Source organism: Nanorana parkeri, unplaced genomic scaffold, assembly GCF_000935625.1.
Source record: "Nanorana parkeri isolate BGI_ZX_2015 unplaced genomic scaffold, ASM93562v1 scaffold131, whole genome shotgun sequence".
Taxonomy (NCBI): Eukaryota; Metazoa; Chordata; class Amphibia; order Anura; family Dicroglossidae; genus Nanorana; species Nanorana parkeri.
In genome coordinates, this window is record NW_017306399.1 from 597,707 (window position 1) to 614,543 (window position 16,837).

The 16,837-nt window shown below is 44.1% G+C and overlaps 1 protein-coding gene across 11 annotated transcripts in view; it reads left to right on the forward strand.

Annotated features, from left to right (window-relative positions):
* The window catches only part of NFIA (nuclear factor I A), a 312,201-nt gene that overhangs the window by 254,507 nt on the left and 40,857 nt on the right, over positions 1 to 16,837 (forward strand). For 9 of the 11 annotated variants that reach the window (XM_018553863.1, XM_018553862.1, XM_018553864.1 and 6 more), the window contains one exon: positions 15,220 to 15,398. In XM_018553863.1, coding sequence (XP_018409365.1) covers positions 15,220 to 15,398 — 179 coding nt within the window. The remainder of the gene's footprint in view (positions 1 to 15,219; positions 15,399 to 16,837) is intronic. The other 2 variants (XM_018553867.1, XM_018553859.1) reach the window with 1 other exon arrangement.

Below are 16,837 nucleotides of genomic sequence, written 5' to 3' on the forward strand. Positions count from 1 at the left end.
TTGCACTGGTCCGGTATTATCTACAATCAGTGCCAGAATTAAAGCCCTGATGAAGTTTTGAGCCCCTGAAACGTGTTGGATTGATCAGCTGACCTCTTCTTATGAAAGATAAACTTTTTGCTGGTGTCATTCTAGATTTTTGATACTATCCTCTCTTCCATCATTTCCAGCAATACAAATCTGGCAAATGTTCTAATCCTTCCAGACACTATCCAAAACAGTGCTCACAGACAGATCTCTAAAACAGTGATGGCCAAACTTCAGCCCTCCAGCTGTGGTGAAACTACAGATCCAATCATTCATCTGCCTCTGCAAGTCTTGTCTGTGGCTGTCAGAGTCTTGCAATGCATGATGGGATTTGTGGTTTCGCCACACCTGGAAGGCCGAGGTTTGACTACCCCTGGTCTGTAAGGTGCTCGCAGGCACCACTGGCCGTTAGCTGAGGAAATAGCAAATGGCTTCCCCTGAGAAGCCTCAGCTGTGACAAAGAGGTACCTAGCCCAGGGGTGCTGGAATTGTGTCACTATTGCCAACCGTCCTCTAGCACCTAGGGGAACCTTAAGAATCCAACCAGGTTTGTATCATACACCCATGGGTGCTCAAACCTTCATGTACAACTGTATGCTTCAGTACCTCACACAATGCAATCAAAGCACTGCAATAAAAATAAAAGCTGATGTCATTTCCCTTTCCACCCTTCACTTGCTCCTGAGTACAGGGACAGCGGCCCAGGCGGGCGCTCATACATGTATTTTTACATATGTTTATTATTGCTAATACCGTGTTCCAGTTGGAAGTCTGTAAAAGGAACAGCGTCTGAGGAGGGCGCACTCCTCCCAGTGGCCCGGCACGTCACAAGAATAACACGCTTTCCCCTTATATAGCGGCATATTTCTGCGCTGAGATCGCCGCGTTCGCCTTGAGTAAAGATCCCGAGCAGATGTCTTGTTAGGCAGAGGAAATGAGCTCATTGTTTACACCTTGGACTCCAGTGACTGATTAGCAGAAAGGAGAGCTGTGCAGGAAAAGGGAGAGAGAGAGAGAGAGAGAGCTGCCACCTTCCCGAATTTCTGCCCCTTTTTAATGTTCCTTCAAAGATGACGGGAATTCAGCTCATGCAAGTTCTGTCTGGTGGGTTTATGCTAGTCATCTGCAGAAAGCAGAACAAATTCACACCAGAGGAGCTTACACTCTAATGTCCCCACCGCAACCATATTTATATTGCTGTGACTGCAGTACTGTACAGAGAGCAGTGAGCCAATAATATCAGTATGTGCTCCAACGGAGCTTGCACTCTAATGTCCCCACCCCAACCATATTGATATTGCTGTGACAGTAGTACTGTACAGAGAGCAGTGAGCTATTAACATCAGTCTCTGCACCAGAGGAGCTTGCACTCTAATGTCCCCACCACAACCATACACATTGTTATTTATAGACTCATAGAGCTCTGACAACATCTGCAGTGCTGTTGAGAGAGCATTGAGCCATTCACACCAATCTCTGCATCAGAGGAGCTTACACTCTAATGCAGGGTTGGGCAACTCCAGCCATCCAGCTGTTGTGGAACTACAAGTCCAATGAGGCATTGCAAGACTGACACTTGACTTCCAGAGGCATGTTGGGGTTTGTAGTTAAAGCATAGCTGGAGGGGAGTTGCCCACCCCTGGTCTAATGTATTCACCACAACCATACACATTGTTAAAACACATTTATATAGCTCTGACATGTGCTACAGAGCCATTCACTTCAATCTATGCATCAGAGGAGCTTACGCTCTAATGTATCCATCACAACCGTGCACATTGTTTTTGTAAGTGTACAGTATATGGCTCAGTCATATCCCGCAGTGATGTTCAGAAAGCAATGAGCCATTCACATCAGCCTCATCAATGTCTCCACTACAACCATACACATTGTTAAACATTTATATAGCTCTGACATATTCCACAGTGCTGTACAGAGAGCATTGAATCTATTCACATCAGTCTGTGCACCAGAAGAGCTTACACTCTAATGTCTTCACCACAGTCCACTGATATAATACATTTATATAGCACTGACATAACCTATAGGGCTGTACAGACAACACTGAGCCATGCACATCAGTTTGTACACCAGAGGAGCTTACAATCTAATGTCCCCTTAACAGTCACACACACTATTATTATACATTCATATAGCTCTGACCTGTTCCATTACACTATACACAGATCACTGAGCCATTCACATCTGTCTCTGCCCCAGAGGGATGCAGGAGGCAGAGAAGCTGCAGAGTTGCATGCTCTAAATATTGGTGCCAGAGTTGCCGGGAAAAGATATTTGAAGGGTTATTCACTTGCGGCCGAAGGCAGCCGAGTGAATAACCGAGCCGATGTGAAGTGAGTCGAACAACATTCGGCTATTCACTTCAGCCTTGTACAGCTGATCTCAGCATGTTCGGCTGAGCCGAAGTGCAGAAGGACTTCAACATCTGGATCGGCTGAGCCGAAGCTTCGACAGCTCCCTCGTTGCCGTCCGCCCCTTCTCTCATAGGGGCCGAACGGCTGTGAGTGAATAGCCGAATGCAGCCGAGGTACCAAGCAGAATAGAAAATAATTGAAAGGAATTTAATAAAAGTAGTAAATTAATTTTTAAAGTGAAAAAAAATTAGGAAAATTGAAAAATAAAAATATTTCAAATAAAAAATAATTTTAAAAAAACCACCACACGCCGAACCAACCACACGCGACGAATTCCCGCCGCATAATGAAGCATCTGACAGATGCCGGCAAAAGAAAAACAATTGGGCGGGGCTAGCTAGAAGACAGAGTCTTCTAGCAGGTCCCGGCCAATGAATAACAACCAATGAGTGATGTCACGGATGGCTCCGCCCATTTGTTATTGTTTATTGACAGATCAGGTCATTTGGGGACACTGATCTGTCATTACAACTGGGCAGAGCGAACCGTGAGATCACGGCTGGGTCCGCCCAGCTGTCATTCGCGTGGTGATCGGTCGGCTTCGGCCGACCTTTCTCCACATTTCGGGTGTCACTACGGCTCAGCCAAACCAAAGCATACTGTATGTGTTTGGCTCGGCTGCTGTACGGGCTATTGTGAATAGTCCGTGCAGCAGCCCTTCGGTTCGACTGAACCGAAGGGCAGAAGCGGCCGAAGCGAGCCGAAGGATCAGCCGAAGCTACGGCTGGATCCTTCTGCTCTTTGGTGAATAACCCTCTTAGATTTCTTGTCAGTTTTAGAAACGCTTGCTGCAAGTGAGAATGAAAAGGTTATTATTATCAGAATTACATACTGGCCTGTACACCAATGTTATAGGTCATATCAATTAACATTTAAAAATAGAGTATTCTTTTAAATTCATTTTAGTTTCAGTGGAGTTCCAGTTTAAGGGTCAGACTTCTTTTTTTTTTCGTGGTGTATTTCAGCATAGTGTCAGTCCGTGCTGCAGCGTCTCTACCCCAGTGGTGCCTCTCTCTTTATCTGTATGGCATTGCTCGGATCTATATGTCAGTTCTCTAGATAAGTCTGTGTTTTCCTTTCTTGGTAAAAGCAGAGTGTGGATAGTGTAAAGTGACAGCAGGATCCAAACTGCCCCCAAACACCATTAACAGAGGCCGAGACTCTTTCTGCACGTTTTGTCCAATTTCCTAGAAAAATGTACATTAAGTATACAAGCCATGCGTTATCTCTGTTTGTGAGATACATTTATGACGAAGCTTTACACATGGATAAAAGGGACTCTAGATATAAGATACATATTAATAACATATATGTGGTAGCTACCCTCAAAGCTGAACTCCGGGCAAAACTGTTCTTAACCCTTGTAGTAGGGCTACCCCGGAACTGCAAAGGCTAAGTGCTTGTTTTTGTCTAGATGCCAAAGTAAAAAAGTTATATTCACCCGATCCTCGGAACTGGCTTGCTCTAAACTTGGAGCTTCCCGTAATAAAGACCGATCACTGATGCTCTCTCTCTTTGTGTAGAGTGACTGGTCTTGTCTCTGCCCCCTCCTGTAATAAAGACCGCTCACTGCTGCTCTCTCTCCTACTGCAGGGTGACTGGTATTGTCTCCGTCCCTTCCTGTAATAAAGACTTCTCACTGCTGTCCTCTCTCCTTGTGTAGGGTGACTGGTCTTGTCTCTGCCCCCTCCTGTAGTGGGTAGGGCTTGCTGGCCCCTCCCACAGCTGTGCGCTCTTCACTGGCTATGTACAGTGATGATGTCACTACTACTTTTATAAGGTATTCATTGTTTTTGCAAAGGCATATGATGCACTAAGTGGATTTTTTATGCTTTGTGGCTGTTGAGAAATATATTCACTTGGCAGATTCTGTACCCCGCTTTAAAAATATGACAACCTCTTTAAAGGGTTATTAAACCCCCATTTGTTTTTGCATATATCTATTGCTAGCAAGCAGTAGATATATGTAAAACCTTAAAAATAAAACAAATTCAAAGGGTTAAAACATGTGTCTCCGCCGTGCGCTCGCGTCTGAACATCTGAAGAGTCTCGGGCGGCCGCAAAGGATCTTGGGGCGTGCGCATGTGCAGTTCAGATCATCGGCCGGGAGACGAGGAGAGACACAAGGTAAGTCTATGGAGCAGCGTGCATCCGCACAGACACCGTGGGACATGAAGTGCCAGCTAGCACAGAGGAGTCAGCGCTGGATCAGAGACCCGCACCAGCGCTGGAGGGACAGCTGAAAACTACAGGAAAGAAGAGGAAGATCGGATTAAGAGGCATCATTTAGGGTAAGTCTTTACATTAGCAGTGTGGTGGGGTGGAGTTTAGCCTTTACTGTCACTTTAACTTTACCTGCCAGCAAAAGTACTTCCTGTCACATGGTGACAATGCTGCTTCTAGGGTGTCTTACAGCGGTGCTGTCACCCGTGTGCTGTGCGCTTCCAATAACTGCACACTGACATGCCAAAGCACACCTCATCTGCGCATCTCAGCACTGAGAGCTAGGCACCCCATTGTGTAACACCCACAGCATTAAGTCACAGCAGCTAAGGGCCACTGAATGCTGTGAGGCCCAAGAGATCGAGATTCTTAAAATGCCGCTTTCCCAATGAACCTCAGTGGAGAATTTGTATTGAATGGAGCAGCGTTGTAGCAGTGCAGGCAAGTATTCCCTCTCTTCATCTTCTTATACAGCCGTTTGGCATTTTCAGTTACAGGATCACTTTAAGCAGGATTTCTACTTTTTAAAAGTGCAGATGATATATTTGTTACATTGGTGTAGGGCCACTTTAAATCAGTTCTGCTGAATGAAGCCATACTATAAAAGAACACATAACGGATCATACTATGACGCTGTAATTAATTGTATATACATAGTAACAAGTCATGCTTGCAGCTAATTATTACTCTCATCAACCATTACCATATCTGTAGAGTAATGATGTCAGCCCCATAAAGTATATCTTGTTTCTGGAACTCGATGATGTCACTTGGGTCACATGACTCATTGCGAGTGACGTCCATGACATAATGTATCACCGTTGGATGACATCGGCATTCTAAGGATCACAGACATGTCATATTTAATACATTACGATACACAATTGCAATGGTGTAAGAGCAGAACTCGATCCAAATTAGCTTTCACCTGCCATGAGATTGTAGGTCATGGGGATTGTAGGTCATTTCATGGGGGCTGTTGCTGCTGACCTACATCTGACAAAATGCCATTTCACTGGCTGTTATGCTGATCCAATCCCCCGAATGCATCTTTGTTTTGGTTTTGCAATTCTGTGGCCAGACAGCCAGAGAAAGCAGCATTTTCAGAAGGTCAGCCATTGAATTAGAGGTTTCCTTTAAATATATGCCGTCATATGATAAAGGAAAGTTTCACTTTTGGCCCTTCTCTGACTATTGTCAGAAATGGATGGGAAACCCAAATTTAATAGTTTGTCACCAGATCAGAGGGTGCAGGGAAATCTTACTTCCTGTGGTGTCTCTGGGACAGAAAGTAAAGAGAAATCTCCCCCGAAATAAATAAAAAAACCATAAAAAGCTAAAAATAATAATAATAAACACGTTAAACCTATCCCTACTTTAGTTTAGGCTTCAGATGTACTTTTAAAATGTGACCTTTTAATAAGGTGTGGTCATACGGGCTCATGCTGTCTTTATCTGGCATTAAAGAGAACCTGTACTGTGAAAGCTATGCCTAAGGCAGGCAGAGGACAAGGGGCTGGTCACCAGTATTGCCTGTTGTCTCCCTGCAGCTGGTCTTTTCACCATTACTGACTTACTGTGCCTTGTTCTGCACTGCATCTCTGTGTAGAGGCGGCCATCTTAGTTGAGGGTCGCGGCTTTTTTTCCTCATGTCAGCACTGCCCTCTTGGTGACTGGTGATCTTATGACTATGTGACCTGATGGATGGAGAAGCAAAGGATCAAGAAGCAGCAGGAGAGCTGCAATGGATGAAGCAGAAGCAGGGAGATCCTTGCATTGCAGATCTCAGGTAGAGCTTCCTCTCCAGCAAGGAGAATATTGCGCAGCACAGTAATGGCATTACCAACTCGCTCCAGATCTCCTGAGACTGGCAGTCAAAGGCAACAGTGCCTTAGATGATCTTACACAGTACAGATATACAGATAGGAGGCTACAGAACAGGAGTACCTAGGAACCGGAAGTGCACTGTTATTTAATTTTAAAGGCCAAATCCAACACAAGCTTTTATATTGAGTTTTGGATGGGGTAGGTTATGGCTAGGACTCCTCTCAGGCTTTTTGAATTGCTCTTGTTGTCACCGTTGTAGAAATTCCCTTCTCTTCCTATCTCCATGACCACATAGCACAGGCACTTAAAGAGTTTCACTCTGCCCTGTGAATATTCACTTCCAGGTGTCACCACTCTCACAGAGCTCAACATCTGAACAATGTAACATTATCGTTGCTTGCTGGAAGCAATGCATGATGGATGATGTAGTCTTGGGTAATGGAGATTGCCAGACATCAAGCAGCAGGGAAAGAGATGCAAAGCACTCTGGGAATCCAGGAAGTTGGTGAAAGTGAGCAGCACTCACTACATAAAAGTAAGCTCAGAGCCTGTTCACATGATATCAGGTGACGCGGACGCTGACGCGTCACCGTTTTAAAATTATTATTTTTTTTTTTTGCTGGAGTGGGGCTGTCAGTATGTTAGCTGCAGTGCAGTGCGTTTTTTACGCCTTTTTTGACGCGTTTTGCATTTACGGTCCATTTCCTGACAGGACAAAATGTGACATGCAGTATTTTTTCTGTCGTAAGCTGAACGGACTGCGCACGTGAGAACTGTAGCCCATAAAACACATCGGGACACATTGGGATGCATTTTTAGTGCAGGAGCGTACGGATCAGGTCAGCACAGAAAACGGACGTCGTGTGAACAGGCACAAAAGCAACTCTAGTACGTATTCCTATTACAATGGTGATGTCATAACAGGATAGTATATGCTGGGACTATAGAACTTTAAGATGCCAGAGGAGGTGTGGAGGGTCAGTTAAGTGGGATTGCACGGATTACTGACAACAGAGAACTGTGGATAGATCCTGGAATTGTTGTGACGTGTCAGGAATGTATCTAAGCAGACTTGTAAAGTCACAGAGCGGTCCACTTTAAGCGCAGCATTTTCAGCCTGCGCAGCGATCATCTATGGAGTAACTGTCTCCGGGGTGCATGTTTTGTGTCAGGAGCCGGATCCTCATTTACGATCTAATAAAACTTCTGTAACTTGTTTAAGTCTGCCGCCTGCCAGTGACAAATCGTGGTTCAGTGCGGTCGCATAGGTGTTACAGTGTGCCTGAAGCTCCACTCGGCGGAGATTCCTCTGGGCCGGCTTCACAGGCCTTCCTTTGTTCCATCGACCACGGACCAGGACTTTTTTTCTTTTTTTTATATATATATTGCGGAATAATTAAACTTGCACTTCGCCGTTTTCATTACGAGGCAGGAAAGGCATCATTAGTCTTTCCTCTTTTCATCAATTTTTTGAGAATGTCACCTTGATAAGTAACTTAGTAAAGCACATCTCTGGTCTTTTCAAAATGTACATATATTAAGTTCTCGAGCGCCGTCTGTAAATGAGGCGAAACGCGGACCATTCTGAAGGCACGGGGAAAAAAAGTCTACGGAGCAAAATGACCAATAAAGCGGAATTCTGTCCCCGGGTGCTGACATAGGCAGTTATGTAGTTTGGGTGAAAAATGACTCCGCGCTGGAAAGTTCGGCCTTTGGCCAATTCTGCTCTGCCCAGAAAAAAGTAGAGCGGCCTCTCTACACCCGACCCCGATACATATGACCTCCTGTATTTCCAGGCAGGTTGAATCCCTGAATGGGTCAGGCTACTCAAAACAAATATATTATTGTTTGCTGGAGCATTAAAGCTGAACTCTGCAGTCTTGCACAGTCGTACTGACTCATCTCTTGAACGGAAACGGCTTACTCTTATGTCACTGCACACTGGGAGTTTCTCACAATGTGCATTAGAAGCATCAAGTCAAAGTCCATCTCATTTCCTGGCTGGAGGACATCCATCATCATCTAGCTTTTTCCTCCCCATTAGCACGTTGATGAGGGCAAGGGGTGGAACCAGGGAAGGCAACATATAAACAGAAGTGAGTGACAGTGCAGCCTGCCAGTCTTTCGGGTAGAGAGAAGGGGAATCCTGTCTCCTCAGGTTACATGTTTCCCGTCCATTCTGTATTTAAGGCCTCGTTCACACTGCTAAGAGTCGGCCCGTACAGATCCGTGCTGCGTGCGCGGCCGTTTCGGGCCGTTCCCGGGAAGGACAGGTGCTGTGTGTGATTGTACGCAGCAGCCTGTTCTTCTCTATGGGATTGATCCTGTCTGCGTCCGAGCATGGACACCCGCACGGATGTGCACTTCGGGTGGGCGTATGGCCGCATACTCCCATAGAGAAGAACAGGCTGCTGCGTACAATCACACGCAGCACCTGTCCTTCCCGGGAGCTGCCCGATACGGCCGTGCACGCAGCACTGATCTGTACGGGCCGGCTCTTAGCAGTGTGAATGAGGCATTGCCTTTCTTACAGTAAAAACTGCAGTATATAAAATCCAAGACTTCCTTCTACCCGCAGCCACCGTCCAATGTGATTGTGACAGCTACCAGTTTGGTAAATTGTTGGGTCAAAATCTCCTCCATTGCAAGGATTTCAGCTTTCTGACTTCATATCAGACTCTTACCGAGACATTGGTTGAAATCAAATTCTAGCTGCGGATCTGCCTGCCTTAATCTCATGATGAGTCCCAATTCTGTCATACTGGACCCTTGCTGTATCCTATTAGTTATACAGCAGTGTTTGCAAGTATCCAAGAAAAGAAGACTGGGGATGCCTACAATTGTAGGGCAAACTCTGTGCAGACTGTAAAGATGATCGCTGAGCCAATTACAGCAGCAGAAGGGGATAAGAATTCTATAAATATTATTAGTGATTCTTTTAATTGCTAATTTGCTTGTATCCCATTAGATGTACAGCAGTGTTTGCAAGTATCCAAGAATAGAAGACTTGGGATGCCTGCAATTGGAGCGCAAACTCCATGCAGACTAAAGATAATCAGCGAGCCAATTACAGGATTGGATTCTTTAACAACAATTGTGATTCCCTTAACGGCTAATTTGCTTATATAGCCGTCTATCATTTGTATTTACCTGAAAGACTTATGTAGCCAATGTTAAACAACCGCTTTAAGAGCAAGTCCACTTAGGCACGCTGTTCCTCGGGTATAATGAACATCAGTATCTAGCGACATCTAGAGTTACCGCCGGTGTATACCACCCAGCATGCCCTGGGGCATTTGTCCTCCAATTGTATAAAATAAATCACTCCGTCCGTCCGCCCCATATAATTATTTGGAGTCCCATTGCTCATTAATAAAATGCGTGTTGACTAACACTTGTATTGGTTTATTAATGGACCGTATTGCGGCCTCGCTAAACCTTTTCTGAAATACAACTCTTTGTAGTTTTCTTTTCCTTCCGTACACAATGCCATCCCGTACAATCAAACGGTGGGGGATCTTTAGCCCAGAAACCTTTCCGAACAGATCGGAATAACCTAACACTTTGTTTTTAATGAATTGTCTTTGCTCGGTGCCGCTAATTGTCCTCGTAGAACCGAGTGGGAAAAAAAGCAGACAATCTGTTAAAACTACAATTATTTAAAAACCGGCAAGCGTGTAATTACAGCCCAAGAGAAACGGATGTGAATAGAGCCCACGAAACATTGGAAGAGGAGACCGCTCTGCCCGCTTGTGCTCGGCATAGCGGGTTTTCAAAATTAACTGCATCGCCCCCTGCCGAGGGCGCATTGCAAAAGCCACCGAACACCTTTATACAAAGGGCTCCCGTAATTGGCGGGCACACGTAGGAGTGAAATCTCTATTGCTATAATAATCTGCGCCCGGATAGATGCCAGGGACAACCCGCTGAGATAATTTAAGGCTTCCACCGCGCGGCCAAGGAGTTGTGTTAACTTGTATCGCACAGGTCTGTTCAAACAACAAAACAAGCACTTATTCTTTGTGTGACCGGGGCTTTTTTTTCATGAGGCTGTGGATATTGGCAGAGATTAAATATTAGCAGGAGACAGCTGTGTGTTGGAAGCGCCGTCCTTCCAAATGTTTGTGAATGGCCAAGCGGAGCAAGTTAAAGCAGGAAAATTGAAGAAACCAGCTTTCATTTCACTTGTTTAATCATTTAAACAAAATATATAACAATGACCTGGTTAGTGTGCAATGGCTAGTTGTCCAGAATCAGCAGACATAAACAGAGACTGGTTCCATATTCTAAAGAGTACAAAGGGGGTCCCCAGCACACTTTCAAGCTAGCCGACTTGGTGAACTGGCCGAGATTCGCACATTGGGTGTCCTGTTGACAGCACCCTTTCAGCCAGCATCCCTCGATCAGCGTATCTGAAAATATTTGAAGGAACAGAGCCAGCAGCCAATGAGCTGCCGCCTCTGTACAGGTATTTGAACAGCAGGCAGCGGCCGCTGTCAGAATACAGTGCACACAGCAGGAGTTTTCTCAATCAACGCTCATAATATTGCAGTGTATGGCTAGCTTTAGTTGTATACATTTGCAAATATATGGAGAAGCCACCTTGTCGCACAGTATGTAGCAATGCACAGAGAGCCAGCTCACCTGCTTTTTTTGGTTCCATATTCTGACACAGGTAAATGGCTTTTTATTTTTTTCTGAAGTATATCTAGAGCCAAGACTTTAAAAACATTTTTGGATGGAGTATGGAATAGTATAAACTCTATGGACTTCACTTCCTGTCCAACAGGAACAACAGAGCCAGTTTTCTATCAAGATGTCCAACTTGTCGAGATCTCCAACTCCCGTCAGTGCGCCTGTGCGGCCACTTTCTCTCATTTGCATTAGTGCGCCTGTGCGGGCATCCGATGGAACAAGCCAGTGATGCCAGTTCGGAGAACTTGATGAGGATTGCGAAGGCCGCACAGGCGCACTTACGGCAATTGGGCAAGTCGACGAGGCTTGGAAAAATTGCCAGGGCTGGCACTAGCGCCATCTCGTCTAAATCTCCAACGGATGTGACGTTACGAGTTGGAGATCTCGACAAGTCGGCCATTTCGGCAGAACACCGGAAAATAATCTCTTCACAGTGAAGGAAATCCTATCATAGACATTTATCACCGGAACAATCGTCCCCACTGAAAGACTTCCTCTCTATTTTTGTTCTGTTGGCAAAATTAGGATTTTCCCTTACTTATCAAATCGAGATGGGGAATCTCTCTAGTGGCCAGTATGGCACCACTCAGTCCAGTCTGTCCCCTTACATGGAGCAAAACTAAGTATGCTGGATAGTTGGGGGTTCTGAGCAGCGTTTACGCTAATCTTGATCTCTACACTGAAGCTTACCCTCCATGATAGACAGGTTATGAGGCATTTGATATGTATATCCAACATTTAAAAAAAGTTTTAACGCTCAGATCAACATATAATCTAAACTTAACACACACAACAGGAAGTGAGAGGAAATCTCTCCAAAGTAAGGGCTATTCCCACTTAGTTGTCACAGGATCAGGTGTTCCCATTAGACTATTCCCAATCTATCCCTATCCCAGTGGCAACTTTTACATTTTGGGTTTCCCACCACCTTGTGTCCTGGTGACGGTCACCAGGAACAATAAAGAGGTGAATCTCCCCAGCGGGGACCTAGACCCCTGCCATCATTCCACCATTTTAGCCAGAGTCATCCATCTACCGCCATCCTAAAACTGGACGCAAACAGGTTTATAAACTTCCCAGTACTTCCTCTGCAACTTAGAAAACTTTTCAGACCCAAAAAGCCAAATATAGTTGCTTAACGTCTGCCGAAAAAACATTTCAGCCGGGTCCATGAATAAATTATCAGCGAAAAATTTCACAAGCAGAGCCAATAGCGCCAACGCAGCACAAATCTGTGATCTGTCATTCGCCTATTTCTCGAGATAGCTGAAATATCCGCGAAGAGGGAATTGTTGACAGGCGTTAGCTGGATTAATTAGTCCACTGCGCTAATGACTCTTGTATAATTATACCCTTTCCTGTGAATATGTGTCAGCGCGAGTCATGTGACACAGAGGAGACAGCTTGTCCGTATCAAGGATTTAATTCACGAGGGTTCCTAACTAATGGATACCATTATGGTATTCCCAGCAGGTAGGGTGAAAGCTCCTGACTGAGTAACGGCTTTGATGAGGTAGAAAAATGACTGTTTGGATTTTTTTTTTCACCTTCGGATATGTTGCATTAGGCTTTGGATTTGCCTGCGAGACTTGGAGCGTTGCCAGCTTCCGATTATTAAAGAGTCACTCTTCATATATCCGGTAAACACAGCTGTTACACTGAGTTAGAAAGTATCAGCCATCAGCGGGATTGGTGGCTCTTCCAATTAGCGGTCTGAGATGGTCAGTAAAGAGGACAAGGAAAGACAAAGCGTGATCAGCATTCCGTAATACGATCTAACAAGAGTTTCATGGTGATTACACCTAGGCGAGGCAGGTTAACCATACAGGTTATGGAGAGAAGAGACTAAAGGAATCAACAATCCCTCCAACCAAATCCATGCATAGCACAGTCGAGCCTCCTTAGAACCGAAGGTATTGACGTGTCTCATTCCATCCCATATCCCAAAAATAAGAGGATTATTCCTCATTCCAAGACATTGGGCAGAACCACACAAATCATTCCTTTATGCCCCAAATACACACCTACAACCGCTGGTGTATGGTGCAAATATTATCTAATATTCTAGAGCCAAACTGCATACAGCTGTTTCTGGATTTTCATCAATGCAGTAGCCATTTATTCCAAACTGCATTTGGCCATCATCAATGCGGTGTATGGAACCCATGGCTTCGATGGAGTAGGGCTTGGAACCCAATGAAACAATATGACCCTAAAGGTTATTGTGAGAAGGGACTAAAGAAGCCATCCAACAGAGTCACTGTGTAGCACAGTAAAGCCTTCTTAAAACACAAGGTATTCACATGTCTCGTTCCATCAACTATCCCCAAAAAAGGGGGATTATTTCTTATTTTAGGGCAGTGAGTGGAATCATGTAAATCATTTGCAAATATAGCCTGGTATCAGAGAGCCATTTATTCCAAACTTCATTTGGCCATCATTAGTGCAGTGCATGGAAACCATGGATCTATTTAGAAGGGCTTGGTTCCCTATAGGCCAAGCAAACAAGTCACAGATGTTAATCTTAGAATTTCCTTTTGCCTTTTTTTATTTAACAATTGGTTGACATACATACAGACCCTTTGCTGTGGGCAATTTTTGTTTTCTGAGGTGTTTTTTTCATCATCTTATCAGACAGGAAACTCTACTTGGTGATTCCGATCATTGTTGGGTAACAGCATGGCGCTTTACCTGGTTGAAGTGTTTGTCTGTGCACTCAGACAGCCCCTGAGCTGCAACAGGAAAGAGTCCCCGCCCTCACGGAGCAGAGGGTGGAACTGCCTTTGGGAAGTGCCCAACCATGACATTTCTGCCACCTTATTCACCAGCCATGTAATAATATTGTATGTAAACTGTGCAAAATAAAGTAACATTGTTCTTTCTTTAACAGCCATTTACATTTTGTTATCTGCTGAAAGCTCTTAAGTCTAAAATTATTTTTCAAATTAATTGAGATAAAATAACTTACTTTATTAAACATTAACAGCTGAATTACTAAACTTTAAATTTAAGGTTGTTGTATGAGACCTGAAAGGAGCAGATAGATAGATAGATTCCTAGATAGTTACAGAGATGGGAGAGAGAGATAGATAGATAGATAGATAGATAGATAGATAGATAGATAGATATAGATGAGAGAGAGAGATATATAGATAGATAGACAGACAGACAGTATGGCTAGATCAATTCATAGACAGACAAACAGACACCCTGATAGGTAGACTCATAGACAGACAGGCTCATAAATAGTCACAGAGTTAGAGATAGATTTATAGATACAGAGATTAAAGATAGATATAGATAAATAGACATACTGATAGATAATTATATTTTTAAGTTAGAGACAGACAGATAGATAGATAGATAGATAGATAGATAGATAGATAGATAGTTTTATAGATACAGTGATAACATCAATAGATGATATTTATATGGATGGATAGATCGATAGCTAATAAATGGATGGATAGATAGTTTGATAAACATAGAAATACATTTTAGTCCTATAGAAGACACCAGTAGGTTATAATTTGGTCTTGTTGTGGAAAGAACACCGGAAGAAGCACAGAATATGAAAATTGTTTTATTTGGATCAATTTTCATAAAATGTTCCCCGTTGTGTTTATTTATACTTCAGTACAGCTTGTATGTTACACGGCATGGAAAGTTTATTTAAATAGTTGAAGTTTCTATGACTTTTGCCTGCCCGATAATTCATGATATATAGCGAGTCCTTATGTTTAATCCTAAAACAATATTGTTGGCAATGGATGTGGCGATGGGGTAAAAGCAATAAAGAACTGTGAATTGTCCCTGCGATGAACCGTCTATGACAGGAAGTGTCTATCTGTCACACTGAGTAGGAGTTGAATGAAAGCTTTGCCGTTGTCGGAGTGTGATTGGAGAGGATGGTGTGTTTATTTCCAAGAGGCTCTTCAGGCCTTCCATGGAACTGCCGAGTATCCTGCAGCAAAACACAGATAACAGACGCTCTTCTCTTTTTCTCCCGCAGCGAGCCCGCACGCCACGCCGTCAACCTTGCATTTCCCGTCGTCGCCCATCATCCAGCAGCCGGGGCCGTACTTCTCGCACCCAGCGATCCGCTATCACCCGCAAGAGACCCTGAAAGAGTTTGTCCAACTTGTCTGCCCAGAAGCCGGTCAGCAGGCTGGACAGGTGGGGTTCCTAAACGTAAGGACTGCTTTTTATATTACGGAAGTGTCTGAGAGCCTGTCGATAAAGTGTTAAAGAAAGACGTTACACATAACTGTGAATTTGGCTTTAAATGGAGGGTAGGGGGGGGCAGTCTGTGTGAAAAATTATATTCACCTCTGCAGCTCCGACAAGAAGATCCAGTGCTGTGAAGTTCCTCTCGTGATCTCCTTCCTCATTGTGCACCCGCTGCTGCTTGTCAGAGGATTCACCATAGAGGCCAATTGGAAGTGAGATGTTAAAGCCTAATTACAGCCAAATTATCTTTTTTTTTTTGATAGAACGGGGAAAAGTTCAATATTTTCTTGGGTTTTAGTTCAGTTTGCTTCTACCCAGTTTCTGGTTGGACACACCCAAATCATGCCCATTGTATGGGTTGGTCCCACCCAGACCCCACCTCTAAATACACAAGGACCACCCATCACAAGCACTTTTTTGAGTTGGTCCCATCCAGACCCCACCTATAAATATACTCCCATTCGAGGTCCTAATCCCTGCAATTACTGCCCTTTTAAGTAACTGCACATGTGCAGTAAATCAAATAAGGATAATGCTGTGATCCCGGGACCTGGCCCAGGACACAGCATCAGTGGGACAGAGTTTGCTGGGACAGCTCTCATCTGTGTGACACCTGTACAGGAAATAGGGGGAGAGGTTGTCACTGGGACATAAATGAATAGGCAATAAAAACATTGGAAGAGGTTTTAACCTTTCCCTACCTTGCTAAAATGTGTTTTTTTTTGTCTGTGTCCCCCAAGGGAGAGATTTCCCCCCACTTCCTGTCCTTATAGGAAGTATGAGGAAATCTCCCCAAAAGGGACACAGAGGGCAATAAAAATCTGACATAAGCTGGAACCTTTCACCGCTCTATCCAAAATGTAAAAAACATTTTTTTGCTGGAGTTAAGCTTTATTTTTACAATGCCGCAGTGAAAGCCACAAAGCACAGAAGTGTACATTTTCATGCATCCCATCACCTTTTCAACCCGGCTGAAACTAAATTAGGAGTTTTGGGCAGGCATCTTTTTTTAAAGGGTCACTCTGCTCAAAATCTATTCCATTCTGGATGGACATTAATAAGTTGAATCCCAGATTAGCTTCTTATATCCACAGTGACTGGTGAGTTCTACTTCAAGAGGTCCTTGCTCATCGTGCATCTCCATGGGTCTCACTCCTCCTACTTCAATAAAAGAAGTCCTTTTTTGTCTACTGTGTCTCTGTAACACAAAGTAAAAAAGAAAAAATTCTAAGGGCGCTAAAGATGGAGAATCGGAGAGAGAGGAGCTAGGACTTTGCAAGCAAAGTTACTGATTGATATAAGGAGCTAGTGCTTATATTAAACCTGGATCATACAGAACCAACATTCCAGATTTGGGCAGACTGGACCTCTGAAAGTCCCCTTAATGTAATTAAGATATT